Below are 23124 nucleotides of genomic sequence, written 5' to 3'. Positions count from 1 at the left end.
GTGACCTCGGCGGTAAACTGGGTGCCCCTATCGGATATGATCTCTTGGGGAAACCCTACCCGGGAGAATACCTTAATTAGGGCCTCTGCCACTGTTTCGGCATGAATGTTGGAGAGGGCTATAGCCTCGGGATATCGGGTGGCATAGTCTACTACTGTTAAGATGTACTTTTTCCCGGAGGGGCTAGGTGTTGGCAAGGGCCCCACTATATCTACGGCCACCAGACTAAAGGGTTCTTCTATGATGGGAAGGGGGCAGAGTTTGGCTTTATGTCGGTCGCCCCGCTTGCCTACCCGCTGGCAGATGTCACATGACGTGCAGTACTGCCTCACGTCCTTAGAAATCCCGGGCCAGAAGAAAGCGTGGGTCAACCTATATCGAGTACGGGTCATCCCTAGATGGCCAGACAGGGGAATGTCGTGTGCAATCCTAAGCAATTCCTGCCTATACTTCTGGGGTACCACTAACTGTTTAGTCGTTACTGTGACTGACCCTCCAATTTCACGTTCAGCAATGCGATACAGTAGCCCTTTCTCCCACATGTATCGCTCCCCCTCTGACCCTGCCTGATCGGTGTGTACCCGGTCCCTGTATATCTGTAGCGTGGGGTCTGACTTTACCTCGGCCTCAAACTTAGTCGGGGTATCCCAGGATAAACGTGTCGGGTGGGGGTCTTGGTCTCTTACCTGAGCCTCAGAGTGCGTTGGTGGAGCCATGGTGCGAGCCTGTTGCCGTGTGGTTACTGGATGGGCTTCCTGGTAGGGAGCCTGTGGAACAAAAGCAGAGGTCATCTGGCCCAAATCATTCCCCAGAACAACATCTGCCGGTAAATTCTGCATTAGTCCCACTTCTACTGTTCCCTCTTCCGCACCCCAGTTCAAATGTACTTTCGCAGTGGGTAGTCGGTATACATCTCCCCCGGCTACCCGGACTGCCACAGATCCGCCAGTATGCGTTCCCTCGGATACCAAATGGGGTGCTATCAGGGTTAAGGTAGCTCCCGAATCCCGCAGTCCCTGAACCTCTTTCCCCTCAAGGGTTACCAGCTGTCGGTGATGCTGCCGGTTATCGGTGGCTCGGACCGACATTACTTCATGCAATATACCCAGGGGTTCCTCCGCATGAACACTCCACAATTCCTGAGTGGTTGGTTCCCTCTGATAATGGTGGGCAGCAGCCCTGGGCACCGGGTTTGGGCGCCCCTGATTCCAGGTGGGCTTGCCACGGTTTTGGGTACATTCCCGAGCCATATGCCCCCATTGTTTGCAGGAGTGGCATTGGATGTTGGCCCGCCCGTTATATCTGGAAGGTGGAGGTAAATTCCCTTGGGATGGACGAAACGGGGCGGCTGTGTGCGCTGGAGGTGGTATAGCGCTAGGTAGTCCTGTGGGTCGGGAGTAGCTTTTGACTATAGGTCCCTGGTGTCTCCGTGCATCAAAGTGTTGGTCGGCCAATCTAGCTGCTTCAGTTAGGGTGAGGGGTTTCCTGTCCCGCACCCATTCTTGTGTCTCAGGAGATAGTCCATTAAAAAACTGCTCCAGCAACATCAGCTGGCGCAATTCCTCCATGGTAGTGGCGTGGCTGGCTTGTATCCACCCTTGGGAGGCTTGATCCAGTTTGTGCGCCCATTCAGCGTGCGAATCTCGCTCTGGTTTGCGCAAGTGTCTGAACTTGCGTCGGTTTGCCTCTGGAGTAATGGCATACCTCTCTAAGATGGCTCGCTTCACCTTCTCATAATCCTTGCTGTCCTCACTGGGCACAGCACGGTAGGCTTCGGCTGCCCGACCTGCTAGCTTGCTTGCTAGCAGTTGCACCCATACTGTCCGCTCTAACTCATGCAAATCACACAGTCTCTCAAAATCCTGCAAGTACCCATCAATCTCATCCTTTTCCTCGCAAAATGCTTTGAAGGCCTGGTACGGGATCTTGGGCTTTACCGGGTTGTAGAGGGACCCGGTGGCGGACTCTGCTGGAACCAGGGTGTGCTGCGGGCTGTGTGCCATTACGTATTCCTGCACATTTGCCATCACCAGGTTCATCATGGCATCCGATACAGGCTGCAACAGAAATGCTAGCCTGGTCCTCATTTCTCTCTCGTAGAGAGTTTCTTCCATGACTGCTGGGGGTGTAGCGCTGCGGGCTTGGTCTCCCTCCATCAGCTCGGCAATTAGTACTGCCTTGGTTTTGCTGCTGGCTACTTTACCCCTGGCTTCCAGTAGTTCCTTTAACGTCTGTTTCTTTAGTTTAGAATAATCCGTCTCCATTCACTTCGGCAGTCGGTTCTTTCGTTGAATTCTGCTTGCCATTCCCTTTTCTCATTCGGCAGTTGTAATTTTGTACGAATTGCGCTTTTTCGGCTGTAAGGTCGGATCCCGTCGCTTGCCACCAATTGTAGCGGAGGGCAATGTTAAAATCCCCAATCTCCGCTGGTTTCACAGGTAAATCCACAGTCAGCGCTGAAAAGTAAGACACGTCCCCAAATCCTCCCAATAGCCGGACGAAACACAGTTTGGGAGTCAACTAACTGGCTTTATTCACAGCTGGCATATTTATACAGTTCCCCATGCAAGGGTGTTTCCATACAGTAAATCCAGGGGATTTCTCCCATCATGCAATGTAATTTTCCCAACAGGCTGTGCTGCACGAAAAGGATACTCCCACTAAAATGGACGATTAAGTGGATTATCCCCTCGTGCAGCAGAACTGACAATCTGTATTAAAATACGGTTTTCACATTTTATTCGGCAGATTTAAATGACCGAATGTTCGGCAGATAGCTGGGACCTGAGCGCATCTTTTGGGAGAATACCGCTCAGCTCCCAGCTGAACTGACCGAACGCCGCATAATATACACTTAGCCATCGAGTTCGGTTTAAAACTACCGAACACCGATGGGGAACACAATGCGATGAAGGAGCGGAACTCCCGAACGCTCTGGAAGTCCAGCGGTGTTCGTATCATTGAGTAGCCGTTTTTAGTACCAGGCGCTCGACGACCGAACAACGCTGGAGAGACAAAGGATCCAAGATGGCCGACCGCCGCATGGTCGGTAGTCGAACGACGGCCACCTAGGAGAGCCTTTAATTACCGATTGCAACATTGTTGCAATCGGTTAACGAGCGCCACACGACTTCTAAGTGTGTGGTCCACCTGGGGAGCCCGTGTTCGGTTGGCGAACGGCCCGGCTGGCCGCAATTCGTCAAACGAAGGGTTTGCATGCTGGTAGCTTAGGGCTGCCAGCATGCGAACGGTTCACGCACAATATAGAAGATACAGTCCCCCCTTACAGCCTATGGACAACCTCTACATATCACAGTCCAGAAGTGGCTAGGTTTGCCACAATAACATAGTAGGCTTTCTTTTTAGCTTCCATAAACATCCAATACAACATTATCTGGCCAATATTGTTACTTGTTTGCAGCATGGTTGTAGAAAATTAGGCACTCCTGCACTTGTTTAGTTCAGTTAATTTTAGCACATTAACTTGGGAAGCCCTGTAAATTATCTGGGCAATATTGTTACCTGTATCAAAAGTGGTTGTAGCAGATGAGATGCTCCTGCACTTGTTGTCCAAGGCGACCACTGATGTGTTGTAACTCTGACCACAGGTCAAGGCAGAGGATGAGTAGTTGGTGTCTGTTGTGTTGAAATAAATTGTTGTCCCATTTCCAGAGAGAGTGGCCAAGTAATAAACTGCCCCTCTGCTTGCTGACCAAGATAAAGAGGCAATATTGCCTTCACAGTCTAAGCTTTGGGTAAGATCTTGGGGCTGACACGGAGCTGTGTTAAAAACCAGGGCAGAAATTACAGATCACGAATACAATTTCATTTTCAATATCTCTTTTATCTCTACATGTATTACTAAATATTCACCAATTACATCTTCTAGTAAATTACGTAATCCACCACTCTTTAATCCTTTTTTTTTTTTTTTTTTTGAGCTGCCCAATAACCATATGGATATCATTTTCTACACACTAGTATCACTGTGGACAACAAATTCTGTATTGACTTCCAAGTGGAAATTTGTGAACTGTAAATGGAATGTGGAAGAATGAGATAGATAGATAGATAGCTACAACTATTTGAAAGATAGAAGAAATAAGAGAAGTTTGTCTTATTTTGCAGGAACATATAGTGTGGTTGATCATATTTAAATAGGTGATAGAAGATACAATGATTTCAGACACAGGACACGTAAATATTCAATTGCAACAGATTTGAATACTTAAAGGAACAGTGTAAGTACAATAAACATTTGATCTCTTCACTGATCTATTGGTATGCCCCTGCTCGGTCTCTCCACTCTGCCCACCACCTTCTCCTGCCCACTGCTCGCACACGTAATGCCAACTCAAACTTGCAGGACTTCTCGCGGGCAGCTCCTTTCCTTTGGAATAGCCTGCCTACCACCATCAGACTCTCCCCTAGTTTTCAATCGTTTAAAAAGTGTCTTAAAACCCATCTCTTCCGGAAAGCTTATGGCCTCACAGAGTAACCTCTACATCACATACCTGTCTCTTGCTCTATCCTAAAGGGCAGTCCAGCTGTGCTTCAGTCCCACCTTATTGGATTGGGAGGGTGGGGGAGCATAACTGCTACCCTGAGGGGTTGGCATAGAAACCAAATGTATACAGTTGGTTTGACATTTGGAAGCAGGGAATTTTGGGGAAATTACCAGACTTTCCATAGGACAACTGATGAGAATATGCTTCCTTAATACGAGGTGTCATGGAGGGCTCAGGAGAACATGGCGGATTGGGACAAATTGTGGTTTCACCTATGAGCAGATAGGCCCAGCCCAAGAGCAAACCAGAGCAGCTCCAGGAGTCCTGAACCGACTGAGGCTGGTTTGAGCACTGAAATCCTGGCAACTGCAGCGAGGAGAAGATCCGGGAGAGTGCCAGGTGTAAAATTTCCAGATCTGGGGTCGGTGCAAGGCCTCAAGATGGCGCCAGATTGCTGGTAAGGTCCTTGAGCCATACAGCCTCTCTTCCCGCTGGGCATGATGCCACATCAGAGCGTGCGGTCACATGCCTGAGGAAACGGAGTGATGGTCGAACATCCACCAGGGGCGCGTATGGGACGTCTGTACGCACAGCACTGGGAACAATGGATTTTATGGACGGTAGAAGAATTTGGTTGGTCTTCTTCGGAAGGTAGATTGTCATCCACTTTAGCCTTTCTTTCTGACTTGCGGCATTGTGGGACATCCGTGTCCATGGAACAGGACATGTCAGCTCTTTCAATTTTGATGCACTTCATGGGGTTGGGAAGACGTGACTAAAGCATTTGTGGTTCAATGGGTATTGCATGGTTGGAGACGTGAAATGATGGCGGTCGTTTGGCATACTGTAAATGTGCACTTGCTGGTAGACATAGGTGGGATCCTGCCTGCTATTTGCTTTTCACCATTTAAGGCAATCCTGTTCTGGGTGTCCTTTTTAGTGTGTTTTTATGCAGCTCTCTGGGTCAGCAAAGGTTCTAGAGCTTAGTCACCCCTTTTTTAGGAAGGATATACTTTGCTGTAAAAATTAAGTGGTAGAGAGGTTAGGATTGGAGCAACTATTATTTGGAGATTTGTGCCAGTGCTATGGGTTCCTTTTTGTTGCATGCACATGGGTCGGTTCTTACACGTTCACTAGAGTGTTTATGTCGGTGTTACACTCGTCAGGAGGGAAACATTCGTATTGGGGGGCGTGCTTGACTTCCGGCGTAGACGGACGCATGGAGTGAGTGCTCCGTTTGTAGAGCCAAGTGAAGCGTGGAATGTATCGCTAAAAGTTTTTTTTTCGTTTAGCTAAAGCTAAAGCCCTTTAAAATTGTCCTCTGGATACGAACCCTCCTATCTGTTAAACTCCTAGCTACTCTAACCGCTCATTGCTACACTGCCGACTTTCTTTTAAGAAGCTTTAACTCACGAGCATAAGCCTGCCACAAGCTGGTCGGAGTGTAGATGAGGAGAGCTGAGAAGCTGAGGAGAGCTGCTGCGAGCTGCTGCGAGCTGCTGCGAGACCGGAGGCTGGAGCCGTATGATTTAGCTACTTCAACCGCTCACTGATACACCGCCGGTTTTTCTATCACTATCGCTAAAGCAGCTTTAACTCACAAGTACAAGCCTGTTACAAGCCTGTCACAAGCCTACACGAGTGCAGCCGAGGGGAGCTGAGGGGAGTTGAGGAGAGCGGCTGCGAGACCGGAGACCGGAGGCTAGAGTCCTATGATTTAGGTAACTCATACAGCACTTGTTACATTGCTACTTTGCTACACGCTTGCCTGCTTGCTTGCTTGCTACATTACAACACTGCTGTAACAGTGCTGCATTGCTACACTGCTAAATTGTTACATTGTTGCAGCGCCTGGGACGTTTGAGAGATATTTGGGAGAACTTGTAGAACTGTAACTGTATCAAAACTGTAACAAAAAAAAAAAAAAGGGGCGAAACAAACAGGAAAAAGGAGAGAAGAAAGGGGAGAGAGGAAAAAGAGAAAAAAGAGAGGGGGGAAGGGAAAAGAAAAAAAAAAACTAACAAAACTAAACATGTCTCCAGCTAAGCAAACAAAACCAACTAGGTATAGTAAAAGGGAACGCCAAAAACAATCTCAAGATGATACCCTGGAGGACTCCCAGCCCAGAACACAGTCTCCGGATTCAGAGAGTCAGCAGGAGGGTCAGACGGAGGGCTCGATTAACCCATGTAAGGTACAAAATAGCTTGGAGGATGGGCAAGTGACTAAAGAGTATTTGAAGCAAATATTACAGGAGCTGAGGGTTACTATCCGAGAAGATTTTACCACCATTACATCAACGCTACATCGAGAATTGGCAGAAATAGGTGATCGCACTGACCGCCTAGAGAGGGGGACAGAAGAGCTACGTGTTGAACATAACAAGGTGATAGATAAACTCAATAAGTTGGAGGAAGAGAACGCCAAATTGTGGCATAAATTAGCAGAAGGGGAAGACCGATCCCGCCGAAATAACATAAGGTTTCATGGGGTAGCGGAGTCTGTTAAAGGGGACCAAATTCAGTCCTATATTATGAACATGTGTTTGGCTCTTGTACCCGCACTAAACGACAGCATGTGGGAACTGGACAGGGCACATCGGCTGTGAGACCAAGCCGCCTCACAGCAGAAATCCCAAGGGATATAATTGTGCGATTTCACCATTATAAATCCAAAGAGGCGCTTATGAAAGCAACAAGAGAGATCTCAACGCTACCTCCACCGTACAGTGCAATATCGCTATTTGCAGATTTATCAGCTTCAACTTTGGCCAGGCGGAGAGAGTTCTCATATATTACTAAACAACTACGTGATCATAAAATGGAGTACAGATGGGGCTTTCCGCCTAAGCTGTTGGTTTGGAACAACAGCAAAATGACCACTATTAAGGATGTGGAGGAAGGCTTTGCTACCTTAAAGGATTGGGGCATAGAGTTAACTCAGAATGCTGAAGAAAATAGAGGGATATCAGCTATACATAAATCCCTGTACCAGCCATCGCTGCAAAAAATTCGACAGGATTGGATAGTGGCTGAAAAGACCTCTCGCCAGTCATCTCCGCAACCTCCTTAAGGGTAGAAGACCTCAGCCTGGATACTGACGCTGCTATTATTGCTGTTTCCTACATATGTTGCTAGTTTTGGTCACCTAATCACTATAAATATCTAAAAGGAAATTGGGAACTCTCTGGAGCTGTACTAAGTGAGGGTCTGAAGGCTGTGAAAAATGATAGTCTGAGTAACCTAAGTAATTTTGTTAGATGTTAATTCTGGATCCAATTGTCAAGTGGACGTTAGTTTAGCAGTCTGGAAAAAAAAGTTGTTTTTTTTTTTAATTTTTTTAATTTTTTTAAGCTTATATCACTAAAATATATTTGTTAGTTAATTTCTTTGTGAAATAAGGTTATAGGCCGTTAGGAAAATAAATTGTACCTGCATTGATAAATCTGTCAACTTAGTGTGGTAAAGCTGTCAAGTTAACATGCTAACTCAGGATTATATTAAATCTTATAATGTTTTACTATGAGGAAAGCAGCAAGTCAGACTAAGGGACTATATATTGATTACAGTTTACTTACTAAATTTACTTACTAAGTAGTAGGCTGACAGGAACCAAATCACTTCTTTACTTTTACTTATTTTGAAATATATATATATATATTTTTTTTTTGTTTATCAGACAATTTAATATAAGCAAAACATTGATTGTATTTAGCTGTGTTTTGTTACAAGGATATTGAGGTGCCCTTTTTTTTTTTTCTTTTTTTTTTTTTTTAAAGCAGGGGATAAGAACAGTAGATACACTAGATAGAAATGATACTGATATAGCGATAAGCAGCATTGATAGAATAGATTAAGGCTCAAGAACGGGATCGTTCCACACGACCCCCCTTAAAGGACGCTTGAAGGGATGGTTTCCCTTGCGCCCCAAAAATTATTCTCATTTCTGGGAATTTGTGTAAATATTTCCTATTTTATTCATTTTCATTTAGTTTTTTATTTATATTTTCAATCTAAATTTTCTAAGATTTTGCTGTTTAAACTTCCCTTCTTGTTTTTTTGTTTCTGTGTAAGGTCTATAGTGAGATTAAAAATATGTAACTGGGTGAGGAAAAAAGTAAAAAAGGATAGAGGTATGCTAAAACCTTTTTGTCAAAATAAGTACAGAAAAGACTTTATCTATAGAGATATCTCTGACCACTAGTGGTTAAAGCAAATAAGAAATTTAGTTTGGAGTATGGTTTACTACTTTAAATGTATGTCTATGAATGTCAATGGGCTAAATAGCCCGTTTAAGAGACGGGTAGCAATACAGGAGATAAATAACTCTAAAGCATCAATAATATGCTTTCAAGAAACACATTTTTGTATAAGAAATCCTCCAACTTTCAAACCTACAAGGTACCCACAAATATATCACGCCCTTTCACCTCATAAAACAAAAGGGGTCGCTATAATGTTTCACGAGGATTGGTCATTTAATCAGGAGTTAATATACAAGGATAGGCAAGGTAGACTACTGATAGTGGTTGGAAATTTAAATGGAGTACAAATAACAGTAGCCTCGATATATGCCCCGAATAACTCACAAATCTCTTTTTTGAGTAGAGCATTTTCCAAAATCAAGGCATTGTGTAAAGGTCAAACTATAATTTGTGGAGATTTCAATTGTACAATAGACCCAAATATGGACATAAAGAGAAGTAATGGCAAGAACCCACTACATCAGACTACCCTCTTGAGCTTAAAATTTTCTAAACTTATTAACTCATATGATTTGTATGATACATGGCGCTGTTTATATCCAGGCGAGAAAGACTATACTTTTTATTCAAATGTCCATAGCACTTATTCTAGGATAGATATGTGCTTAGTGGATAAAATATCATTACTGAACGTCACTGAGACAAAAATAGGAATCAGAACCTGGTCAGATCATGCTCCACTTGTCATTACTTTTAAAGCACAATTTGCAGCTAGGGGCAGAACTATATGGCGACTCAACGAATCTCTTTTAAATGAAACAAATTTAGTTTCCAAAATTCGTACAACAATTAGATTCTTTTACAACGACCATATTCATGACCCCTTCAGTATTGTAACAAAGTGGGTGACACTTAAGACAGTTCTTAGAGGATTATTTATACAAGCAGGTTCGATAAGGAAGAAGAAGGCAGTGGAAGCTAAAGGGAACCTACTTAATAAGCTTAGTGAACTAGAGAAAGCAAATAAATTAAACCCCACAAAAATGCTAACAAAGCAAATAGCAAGTACTAAACAAGCACTGCAAGAGGAGTCTATAAATATAATGGAGAGACAAATGAGAAAACTTAAAAAGACCCATTATTTACAGGGTAATAAGGCTGGCAAACTATTAGCGAGTAAATTAAAGACACAATACCTACAGACTAAAATACCATTTTTGTTAGACTCAAATGGTACAAAACTGTATAATCCACAAGAGGTAGTAGATGAGTTGGCTTCTTTTTACCACAAATTATATAATTTAAAATTGGACATAACGTTGCACCAGCCTACAAAAGAGGAAATATCTACCTTTCTTAACGAAGTTAATATGCCTAGATTATCCGACCAACAAATTAGGGCTCTTTGTGAACAAATTTCAGAAAATGAAGTAAGAAAGGCGATATATGCACTTCCTAAAAATAAAGCTCCGGGTCCAGATGGGTTTCCAAACAACTTTTACTTAACGTTTGAAACCCAACTTACACCACACCTTACAAACTTATTTAATCAACTCAAGATCCCTGGGTCTTTACCAGAAGAAATGCTTCTGGCACACATAATCACTTTGCCTAAACCAGGCAAAGTTCCTAACGAGAGTGTTAATTTAAGACCTATATCTTTATTAAACACGGACATTAAAATATATGCAAAGATTTTAGCCATGCGAATCAAGCCTATGTTATTTGATTTGATCTCACCGGAGCAATCGGGGTTTGTCCCATCAAGACAACCAGGAGACAATACTCGCCATTTTCTAAATTTAATCACTTGGGGACAAACTAATAACCAAAGGGGTATATTATTAGCCCTTGACGCTGAGAAAGCGTTTGACCGCCTAAATTGGTCTTACATGCAAGACGTTTTGATAAGAATGGGGTTTCCTATAGCTTTTTTGAGTAATTTAATGACCCTTTATTCTAAACCTACGGCCAAAATATATAATTCTGGCTTTCTGTCCAGATCATTCCAAATAACAAATGGATCTAGGCAAGGTTGCCCATTATCACCATTGATTTTTATTCTTTGTATGGAGCCCTTAATAAGATATATTAAATCTCAGGAAGCTATTAAAGGTGTGATTATGCCAATAGGTGAACAAAAAATTGCTTTATTTGCGGATGATGTCCTTTTATTCTTATCATACCCAGAATCATCAATTCCACAGTTACTCACCACACTGGAAAGATTTGGACAAATATCATATTACAAAAATAATTCTACAAAATCACAGGCGTTGGTTCTAGGACTCCCAATAGATATTACACAACGATTAAAAGCGATATATCCGTTTGACTGGCGTAAAACATCTATCTCTTATTTAGGCATTAAACTCCCTACAACACATAAGTTGATAATAAAAGAAAATCATCTACCACTTATACATAAACTGGACTATCAACTTAAAACATGGGAGAATAAAGAAATATCTTGGTTGGGCCGTATACAAACAATAAAAATGATGATTTTGCCACATATTCTTTATCTTTTTCGCACACTGCCAATTACTATCCCAAATACTATACTTCGGAAGTTTCAGCTATTGATTAATGCACATATAAAAAGGAAACCACCAAGAATTGCGCAAGACCAACTGTGGCTTCCATTTGTTAAAGGCGGTTTAGGAATCCCAAATGTTAGAATTTATTATAAGGCTACTATACTTGCTCAAGGCCTTTTAACTTTAGAAAGGGCTTCCTGCCCGCTATGGCTACCATTAGAAAGCTTTCAGTTCCCACAAAGCTCACTAACCTCTATTCTCTGGTCGGGGACTAAAGTATATAATAAGGCAGTAGACTTGCTTCCAGCTACAAAAATTCTTTTGCATATATGGAGAGAGTCCATTTCTAAATTTTCTTTAGGACAAGACGTATTATTTGCAGCACCCTTGCAGACTCTCTCTGCTTTTACCTCAGATTTGCAGCTAGATTACTGGATACAGTTAGGGGTACGCTATATACGGTTATTATATAATGATTCAGGTATGAAATCATTTCCGGACTTGGTTAAAGAATATTCTTTACCACCTAGGGAAATATTTACATACCTACGAATTAGGAACATTCTGCAAATAAATAAAATTCAAAAAATCGAGTGATTAACACCATTTGCTCTAAAATGTACAGGGAGATTGCCTAATACTAGAGCTTTGTCCTTTTGCTACAATATTCTTTTGACACAAGAGGAACCTAAGAAACAGGAATATGCTCTAAAATGGGAAAGAGATTTAAAGGAATCATTCCCGATAGCAAGTTGGTTTCAGGCATTAAGGATAACTAAAGGGGTTTCTAGTAGTCTTAACCATTGGGAAGCCTATTGCAAGATTATTATGCGATGGTACTGGGTGCCAGCTAAATTAGCATATATTTTCAAGGGGACGAGCAATTTATGTTGGAGATGTTTAAAACACGAGGGGTCTCTATTACATATTTTTTGGTCATGCCCTAGTATTATTAAATTATGGGAGGAGATTGACAATTTTTTTAGGGTAGCATTGAAGGTTAATATTCCATTTAAACCAGAGTGCTTTTTACTTCATATATTTCCCACACAGCTTCGTGAAGAAAAATTTATGATTATTCATTGTCTAACTGCAACAAAAATTTCAATAGCCCATAAATGGAAATATAAACAAGCACCAACAATAGCAGAGGTCTTGTGCAGATTTGATTCCTTTAGCATTTATGAAAAAATGGCAAGCCGATTAAAAGGTAGAGAAGACCTATATAAGCGAAGATGGCACCAGTGGTTGGAGATAAGAGACCAATATGCATCAGTGCTAAATAATGGCAAATAGACCTTACTTTTTGTGTGTTTTTTTTTTTTTCCTCTCTCTTTTTTTTCTTTTTTCTCTTTTCTATTTTTTCTTTTTTTTTCCTCTGGGAGTGCATTACATTTAGAAGGGTGGAAAAAGGAGAAGGTATAACAGCATAGTAAGATGTTACTATTACTGTATATGGGCTGTGTTAAATGTTATGCATGTTTCCCATTTTTTCTGTATCCCAGTTTGATGCTTCAGGGTCATATGATAATGACCGTTGTTATCAACATAAAACTTAAATAAAAATAAAAATAAGATATTTAAAAAAAAAAGGAGTGTATGATAGTGGTTACTCAACTCATTCATTACGCATCTGTCCGACTATATAGGCAGGCAGGTTAGGTATGTCGGACGATTCCATTCGGCAGCTGGGTCGGTGAGTATCGAGCAGGTTTCGATTGTATGTCCGTCCGCATCTTTCATAGGTGCCTGGGTATGGTTAATATACTGCTTATTTCTTTATTTCTAGTTATCCTCGATATGTTTGGATCCAAGGACATTATTGTATTTATTGGACAGCACGTCGGGCAAGGCCTTAGGCGAAACTAAAAAATGAGGCCCCCACTAACACCATTAGTGAACAAAACTTGTGTGTTTATAAGGAGCAGTAGGTATATTGAATGACAAATTTGCAGCGTAGAATACAGAGAGGTAGTCTCTGTATTCATCTTCAGAGGCATGCATTGTCTTGGTTCCCTATGCCACTGCGTTGTGAGCTATCAGACTGTAGTTATGGCATAATTTGCAATAAACAAATTTAATGTGAAATGATGCTAATCATTTATACACAATTGCTGGGTATGGTTGTATAGCCTGGCAGTCGTGCATAATGTAAGTGCCAGTGGGAAGGGGTTATTGGAAACAAAAATGAACATTTTGGTTGGGCTTTTAAAAACTCATTTACCAAATAATAAAGTTACAGATAAGAAAACAATGTCATAGATATTTTCCCCACATAGTCTATAATCCTTTACATGTATATTATCATATATGTGTTTCCTCATGTATTGTATATGTATGTATGTATACATATACTATGTATGTTGCTTGCAACTTTAACCTTTGCATTGCCCATACCACCCTCACATTGCAGACATACACACACACTAATACATGCACACATATAACACTAATACACAAATATACACAATGATACATGCTCATTCCCACACACACAACACACTAATGCACCGAGACACAAATATTGACTGATACAGACATGCAGTCACAATGTGTATTTATCTTGCTCGGTGTATTTCTGAGTGTGTCTGGCATTGCCTACCTGTGTATGTGCCCGAGAGTGTGTTTTTGACAGTGAGTATCCTAATATTATAATTATTATTAGTTATTATTTATATAGCGCCAGCTTATTCCGCAGCACTTTACAATAAGTATGTGAATGTATGTTTCTGTGAGCATGTGTATGTATGTTGGTTCTGGGACTGTATGTGTGTGTGGTTGTGGTGTTTTGTGTATATAGGGGGCTGCCTGAGGCATTTGTGCACTTTGTTTATGGTGAAGCTATGTTTTATAACTCTGTGTGTATTATGATTGTCTTCAGAGGTGACTGTAACAGGTTGAGTAAAGGGGTAACTGTGGCAGGATGAGTGTAACAGGGTGAGGGGGTGAATGAGACAGGTGAGTGTAAGAATGAGGGAGGGCAAGTGTGACATGGTTGGAGGAGGGGGTGTTACAGGGTAAGGGAAGGTAAGCATGACAGGGTTAAATTGTTAATGTGTAAGGGTGAATGTGGCATGGTTGGGGAGGTATTACAAGGTTGGCGTGTATATGGCATTATTGGAGTGAGAGTAATAGGGCAAGGGAAGGTGAATGTGACAGGATTAAGGGGGTTAACTGACAGTGTGAGTGTGGCAGGGTTAAGGGTGAGAGCAACAGGGTTGGGGCTAAGTTTGGCTCGGTTGGAGGAGGGAGTGTGACAGGAAAAGGAGTGGGGAGCGTGACAGTAAGAGAAAAGGTGGGGGGGTAATTTGAGTGTGACAGAGCAAGGGGAGGTGAGTGCAGTTTGTTTGGAGGGGGTGATTGTGACAGGATCAGGAGGGGTTAAAGTGAGTGTGGCAGGGTGACTGTGTGGGAGTGTGGTGACAGTGTGTGTGGAGTGGTGACAGGGTGTGTCGAGGGGGTGACGGCATGTGTGTGCGTGGAGGGGATGACAGTGTGAAATTGGGTGACAGTGTGTGGAGGTTGGGTGACAGAGTGTGAAAGAGGGTGACAGGTGGCAGAGTGTGGGAGGGAGTGGTGACAGGTAATAGAGTGTGTGAGGGGGTGACAGAGTGTGAAAGGAGGTGACAGAGTGTGAAAGGGGGTGACAGGTGACAGAGTGTGGAGGGAGCGACAGGTGTCAGTGTGGGAGGGAGAGGGTGACAGGTGGCACAGGGAGGGAGGGGGTGACAGAGTGAGTAAAAAGGGGGTGACAGGTGGCAGAGTGAGGGGGTGACAGGTGGCAGAGTAAGGGGTGCAAGGTGGCAGAGTGAGGGATGGGGTAACAGGTGGCAGAGTGAGGGAAGGAGGGGGTGGCAGAGTGAGAGAGGGATGGGGTGACAGGTGGCAGAGTTAGGGAATGACAGGTGGCAGAGTGAGGGAAGGAGAGGGTGACAGGTGGCAGAGTGAGGGAGGGGTAACAGTGGGCAGTGTGAGGGGAGGAGAGGTGACAAGGGGCAGAGTGAAGGTAGGAGGGGTGACAGGGGGCAGAGTGAGGGGGTGACAAGGGGCTGAGTGAGGGGATGTCACGGACTGAGAGACGGGGGTGACAGGGGGCTGAGTGAGGGGGTGACAGGGGGCTGAGTGAGGGGGTGACATGGAGCTGAGTAATGGTGTGACAGGGGAATGACAGGTGGCAGAGTGAGGGAAGGAGGGGTGACAGGTGGCAGAGTGAGGGAAGGAGGAGGTGACAGGGGACTGAGTGAGGGAAGGAGGGGTGACAGGTGGCAGAGTGAGGGAGTGACAGTGGGCAGTGTGAGGGAAGGAGGAGGTGACAGGGGACTGAGTGAGGGAAGGAGGGGTGACAGGGGGCAGAGTGAGGGTGTGACAAGGGGCAGAGTGAGGGGGTGACAGGGGCTGAGTGAGGGAAGGAGGGGTGACAGGTGAAAGAGTGAGGGAAGGAGGTGGTGACAGGTGGCAGAGTGAGTGAGTGAGGAGTGACAGGGGGCTGAGTAAGGGAGTGGCAGTAGGCTGAGTGAGTGGGTGACAGGGGACTGAGTGAGGGGCTGACAGGGGGCGGGGTGACAGGGGGCTGAGTGAGGGGGTGACAGGGGGCTGAGTAATGGGGTGACAGGGGCCTAAGTGAGGGGTGACAGGGGGCTAAGTAAGAGGAGGATTCGTGGCAGTGGGAGGTAAGGTGTTCCCTGGTGGTCCAGTGTCCTGGCTCCCTGGTGGTCTGGTGGGCTTCCTATCCGGTCTGCAGCTCCACCAGGTGTATGTGTGTGTGTGTTTGTGTGAGACTGTGAAGTGGGGAGGGATGGCAAAATAGATCTCCGCCTCTGTAGCCAAAAACACTTTCACCAGCCTTGGGAGATGGCAAATATTGTTTGACAGCTAAAGACACTGACCTGTCATTGTCTTGTGGGCATTGCTTTGCGATGAGCTGCATAGCCGGTTCTGTGCTGTCAACAAAAAGCTATACTCCTGTCCACAATTCAAACCAGAAATACGGCAGGAATTGGTAAAGGTAGAACAGGAAAACTCATTGTCAGAAAGATCATGGGCGACAACTGTGTAGTAACTATTCTTGTCTTGCCAGGAAACCAGGGCTTCATTCGTTAAGCACTCAATGTCCACCACAACATTATCTGGTATGCATGGAACTGTGTGAGAGAGAAAGGTTATTGCTTGTTACCATCACAAGTAAAAGGGTTTCATTATCCTTAGTTTATAACTGTGTTCAACAGAAAGATAATATTTAAATGTGCATGTATTAGCTGACCAGTCTCCCACTGTCCTCTCATTTCTTCTGGTTATGGTACCTAGAGGGTAACGGATACAGCATATTATACAAGTATTAGTGCTATTCAGGGTTTCATTATCAGGGTTATTCACTGAAGTGAGAATTGGAAACTCAAAATGATTTGCAAAATTTCAACCAATCAGATTGAAGCATTCAACGGCCCTGTAGTATAATACTTCTTGCGCTATCATCAGCTAGAGCAGAATAGGAGTTTCACACTAGCTAATATAAAATATGTGTGCCATTCGTTGGCTGAGAGTGGTCAGCTGACTTTCTTAGCCAATGAATGGCGGTTGAATTGGCTTCCAACTTCTGCATCTCTGCAGAAGCCGGAAGAGCATCACCAAAATGTCTCTGAACCCGGCATGGACCTCACCAAGAGGGAAAAGCATTACCAAATAATTTGATCCATTACCAGGGAACCAGGCCAGGGTACTCCTGACATTATAACCACTACATTGTGCTGTAACCCTTTAACTACTTTACTATATAATATGATATAAGTACTGCTCTGAACATTACCTGTATCAAGATTTCCCACAGTGAGCACATCACTGCTGCAGTCCTTGTTTTGAGCAATGAGTGAGATCATATAGTTATCACTGCAGTGCAAATTCATAACACTACATCCATTGGTCGTCGTGTTGCAGTAGAGTGTATCACCAGTCTTTCCTGTGGCAGTAACCATGTAAGATTCAGCCCCATGGCTGGGACTCCAGGTGACATTTATATAGTTTTCAGAGCAATCTACCTTGGCCACGGCATTGGTTGGAACACACGGTGCTGGTAATGATATTTTACATGTGAGTCAAACACTTTTTGGCAGCTGTATAACACAAAGCTACTGTATGTGCACAGTATAGTCATAAAGTTAAAACAAAGTTCTTGTAGCTAAAACAAAAAAAAATATATACAGCGCGTGTGGACAACAAGATAAAATGTTAAACTTAAATAACTTAGAAAACACTTAAAAATTAACACATTTAGCTCTATTAAAATTGCATTTCTTAATTTAAAACTTTAAGCAAATCTGCATAAAAATCCCTTAATACAGGGGTTCCCAAACTTTTTAGGATCAAGGCGCCCTTAATATTTCCATATTTTTCCAAGGCACCCCAAGTCAAATTTTTTTTCTAGGTTGTATATATGTACAGCGCTGCGGCATATACTGAGCCCCTAATCTTGGGAGGGGCACTGTTAGATTATTAAAAGAAACATTCCAGGCACAATAACCACTACATTACGTTGTAGTGGTTATGATGCCAGAAGTGCCCTCCCAGGGTAAGTAGTCACACTGTTTAAGAACAGTTTGACAGCTTACCTGGGGTCTGCCGGGATAGAGGTTGTAGTGTGTGTGTGTGTGTGTGTGTGTGAGGGGTGCAATATGTGTGTGTGAGGGGTGGAGTGTGTGTGTGTGAGGGGTGCGTGTGCATGTACAGTTGTGCAGTGTGTGTGTGTGTGAGTGGTGCAGTGTGTGTACAGGGGTGCATTGTGTTTGGGAAGGATGTAGTTTGTGTGTGTGTGTGTGTGTGTGTGTGTGCGTGTGTGTGGGGTGCAGTGTGTTTGTATGTGGGGCAGTTTATGCATGAGGGGTACAGTGTGTGTGTGAGGGGTACAGTGTGTGTGGGAGGCAGGTTGTGTGAAGGGTAATATGTGTGTGTGTGGGCAGTGTGTATGGGGGGGCAATGTGTGTGTATAGGGGGTAGTTTGTGTGTATGGGTGGGCAGTGTGTGTGTATGGGGGGCAATTGTGTGTATGGGGGGTTAGTGTATGTGTAAGGGGCATAGTGTGTGTGTATGGGGGGTAGTGTGTGTATGGGGGGGTAGTGTGTGTGTATGGGGGTAGTGTGTGTATAGGGGATAGTGGATGTGTATGGGGCAGTGTGTGTTTATGGGGGGGTAGTGTGTTTGTATGAGGGATAGTGTATGTGTATATGGGGGCAGTGTGTGTCTATGGGGGCAATGTGTGTGTATGGGGGAGCTATTGTGTGGTGTGGGGTCTGTTGGGGTAGGAGGGCAAATTAATAAATATATGCTTTTTTTAAATTAATAATTATATCCCACTCTTACCTTTGCCTGGGAGTGGGAACATTTCCTGTAATCCCTGGTGGTCTGTTGGAAGCCCCGCTGGTCCTGGTGGGGAAGCCCTGGTAGTCCGGTGGGGAAGCCCTGGTTGTCCTGGTGGTGACAGTAATCTCTAGCAGCCTCAGGAGCTGCTAGAGTTCACCCTTGCGAGATTTGGAGCATTGCCGTAGTAACCGCGGCAACGCTCCAAGCTCATGAGAGGAGAACCCAGCGGAACACTTTTTCTAACTTTGACCCCCAAAATCTGTTACGCATCTACAACCGCCAAAAACACAAAAACTGCATTTTTACTGGTGATTTCATTGTCGGGATGAGTTTTACTGTTGTAAACACTCATATTTGTGTCAGCGAAGTCTCCCGAGTATAACAATACCCCCCCATGTACAGGTTTTATGGTATTTTGGAAAGTTACAGGGTCAATATGGGGCTTGCCCGATTCAATTTGCCAGATTGGTTTGCTGGGTCTGTATTGCCTTTTGAGACCATATGGATCCAGAGTATGGATCCAGAGTGTACCTAAAGCAGATTGCCCCCCTCTCAGATGTCTGTGCTGTTCACAAAATGATATAAATGCCCTAACTCAAGTATTGGAGTACTTGGAGTTAATTTCACCAATATGCAAGTCTGACTGTGATTATTATAACAAGGGGAAGACAATGTAATTTAACTTCAATGGCTAAATGTAAAAATTGTGTAATATTATTCCAGTAAACTGCAATAATTACCTCTAGGAGCTGTCTAGGAGAGCCACTGGACGTAGGAGGGGGATATAATTATTAATTTTAAAAAAAAGCATGTATTTATTAATTTGCCCTCCTACCCCAACAGACCCCACACCACACAATAGCTCCCCCATACACACACATTGCCCCCATAGACACACACTGCCCCCATAGCCCTGCATTGTAAAAAATGCCATATTATTTAAACAGCAATGTTTTACATTTCAGTGCTAAAATGAAATGGGCACTACACCCACACAACTTCATTGAGAAGAATTGGTTTGGGTGCATATCGTGTCCTTTTAATGCAAGCCTTCATTAAAGGGAAACTATAGTGCCAGGAAAACAAACTACACTGTAAAACGAGTCAAAATAAAAATAAAAGATTTAAAAAAATGTAATGTATGTATTATGTTTTGTGGGTGCTTTCTCAAATGTTAAACTACCAGTTCAATCCAGTTTCTCATTCTTTACATTGCATTTTACCCAAACCCCAACCTAGAGTTAATTTCCATATATTGTATATGAATACACATACATACTAGCACACTACATAACATGGCATGATAAACATATTAGGCACCTTTCCATTATGCTGTATATTACCTGATGATATCTGTGTAATGTTTGTGGTTAAGCTAAAGCAGTTGTTATCATAGGCTGTAGCGGTGATATTATAAACCTGGCCACAATGTAATTCAGACACTGAACACGAGGTGTTGTTTGTGCTGCAGGATGTTCTGTCTCCATCCATTCCTATAAATGTAGCAGTGTATGACTTTGCTCCAATGCTGGATTCCCAGGAGGCTGACGCTCCGAGTGGCGAACATTGAGGTAAAGCTGTAAGGTGTAGGGGACTGCAAGGAGCTGGAACACAGAGCAGAATCAACCATAATGAGATCTTAGACAGCACTCAAGAAATAATCCTTATACAGGTTGAAGTTCCACATCAGCCACACTGACTGCACCTGTAAGAGTTATTACCTGATACAATCTCCAACACGGGGCTCTCTGCACTTTTACATTCATCATTCATGGCCAGTACAGTCAGGTAATAAACTTCCCCACATTCCAGGTTGGGTAATAGACATGTTGTATCCTCAATGTTGGTCGTGACAAGTTGACCTTGACTTCCCACAGCTGCTGCAGAATATCCAGTAGCTCCAGAGCTGACATTCCAGGTCACAATCAGTGAATTCACTCCGCACATCACAGCTGCGGTAATATTCTGAGGGATACACGGCACTAGAACGAAGCAAACAAAGCAAACATAATCAAGACCTACTGCTGGAATATAGATGACTCTTTTCCAGAGAAATTGTTTAATTCCTTCTGCTCAACTAATGCCAATGTCAAGGCTCATTCCTCTGCTCATGAAAAAACCTCACCTAATATCTATACATTTACAGTTCTGTTGAAATACTCACCTGATTGAAATGTAATTTGAGGGCTGTCAGGTCCTCTGCAGGTCCCATCCTCTGCCCATACTGTCACCGTGTAATTCTGCCCACATTCCAGGTTCTGGAGCACGCATGAGGTGTCAGATGTGTTGCACTGGAGGGTGTCACTATGTCCTGTTGCAATGGCCTTGTATGATCTGGCATTGGGGCTCATTTCCCATTGTATAATTCCAGAATTATTATCACATGCTGCATACGCATCCAGGATTTGTGGAGGGCAGGGAACTTTAAGTAAAACAAACAGGGGAATTAGCCATTCATCATCTACTATTTATCCAACTGTGAGGTACATTAAAATCTATTGTTTTATATTAATCAACATTTTAATGTTTGCCAACTAACAATTTATCATGTCAAAGCAATCACAATAATGCTGTTCCAATGATTTTTTTAACGTAAATTGACCATTATTGGGTCAGTGGAAGAAGACCTTATACCACACCTTAAGCACTCAAGTTTTGTTGATCAGAATCTGTCCGAAGAGGAGTTATTGACACTTTAACTGAAACATCACACACTTAGCAAATTCAACAGAAAAAAAAGTAATCAAAACTAAATTTATAACCCTTTTTATAAAAATGATATGAAAGCAACAAAGCACCATTACAGTCCACTGTAGTGGTTATGGTGTTCTATGTTCTATATTTCCATATCATGGTAAGCAGTTGAACCATTCTTGGTCTGCTGCTGCAAGAGAAGTGAATTGGGATGTCTCGAGGGAATAAAACATGGCTACTCTCAGCCAATGAGCTCTCTCCTGCATGACCTCGTTTTACATAGAAGCATCTAAGCAGGGACCCAGGTACAGTTTCAAACCATGCTAAAACGGTTTGATCACTTTGCGTGGTACAGTATCAGGGCACTGCTGGTACCATACCCACTACAGCGAGCTTTTGTGGTTATTCTGCTTGGATTGGTACTTTAAACAATAACCCCAAATATTTCTATGGACTAACTCCACAAACAACTCTGACTTGGCGATGTGCACAAGCAATGCTAAAGGAGCTCTTTATGTAGTTATGGTGCCAGGAGTGTTTCTTTAGCTAATGATTCCTCATTTACATAAATTGAAATACAAATAAGCATGCTATCTACAAAATAACAATGAAATCGGTGTCCCTGGGTCCATGCAAAGTCCAATCGAGGTCCTTCTCTATAAGACGCCTCTGATTGGAGCACATTGGAGGGATATGCTAAGAAGGGGAGAGGGAGTGGGAAGGAGTGTTTTTTAAAAAAACAACAATGCTGCACAGAGGGAGACGGAAAGTAGCACAATGTGAGAGGGAGGGTGGGAAAGGGTGTTGTCTGTGTGCAGTGTTGACAACAGATGTAAGTTATGCACAGAATTGACATTGCCAGCCCGGAACAGAGTTCTGGGCTGCCAATGGCATATGAGTTGGGAGTGCAACTAGCCCCCAGCACACAATTCACTCAGTAACAATTAATATCTCAGTATGTACAGTGTTTCTCTGAAAAGGCAGTGTTTACAGTGAAATTCCTGCATGGACATGCTATAAACACCAAAACAACTACATTAAGCTGTAGTAGTTCTGGTGACTATAGTGTCTGTAGCGGGACCAGTTGTGTATCCTGGTTTTGTGCTGCCCTAGGCATGACAAAACTCAGGCACCCCACCCACCCCCGCGCGTGCCACCGCACCCTTCCTAAATACACACACACACATTCACTGACAGACACACATACACTAGCTTACAGACATACACACTCACTAACAGACACATACAGTCACTAGCAGACACACACATTCACTAACAGACACGCATACACTCTCACTAACAGACACACACATAGTAACACACTCCCTAACAGACACACTCCCTGACATACACACACTCACTAACAAACACATACACTAACAGACACACACACACACACTCACTCACTAACAGACACACACACTAACAGACAAACACTCACAAACAGACACACACTCACGAACAGACACACACTCACACACTAACACACAGACACACACACACTAACAGACACACACAAATAGACACACACTCACTCACTAACAGACACACACACACACAGACACATACACACTAACACACACACACACTAACAGACACACTCACTCACTAACAGACACACACACACTCACTCACTAACAGACACACACACACACTAACAGACACACACTCACATTAACACACTCACATTTTTTTTCTTAAATTCAACCCCCACCTTTGGGAATGCTGGGGGGGTTCTCCCTTTCCCTGAGGTCCAGTGGGGCTACTGGGCGGGCGGCGCTGGCGAGGGATCACTGATTAGTGAGCTCTCTGTTCAGCTCCCTCGTGC

General features: G+C 43.5%; 1 protein-coding gene across 1 annotated transcript in view; it reads right to left on the bottom strand.

Moving 5' to 3' along the window:
* LOC134567947 (fibronectin type III domain-containing protein 7-like) overlaps window positions 1-23124 on the bottom strand; it is an 88681-nt gene that overhangs the window by 59874 nt on the left and 5683 nt on the right. Inside the window, exons 2-6 of the mRNA XM_063426116.1 lie at window positions 20324-20584; window positions 19946-20206; window positions 17056-17316; window positions 16139-16393; window positions 3523-3780 (exon numbers count right to left, since the gene is read on the bottom strand). Coding sequence (XP_063282186.1) covers window positions 3523-3780; window positions 16139-16393; window positions 17056-17316; window positions 19946-20206; window positions 20324-20584 — 1296 coding nt within the window. The remainder of the gene's footprint in view (window positions 1-3522; window positions 3781-16138; window positions 16394-17055; window positions 17317-19945; window positions 20207-20323; window positions 20585-23124) is intronic.

Source organism: Pelobates fuscus, chromosome 7, assembly GCF_036172605.1.
Source record: "Pelobates fuscus isolate aPelFus1 chromosome 7, aPelFus1.pri, whole genome shotgun sequence".
NCBI lineage: Eukaryota > Metazoa > Chordata > Amphibia > Anura > Pelobatidae > Pelobates > Pelobates fuscus.
The sequence above is the reverse complement of the archived record's forward strand: the minus strand, read 5'-3'. Positions and strand labels throughout refer to the sequence as shown.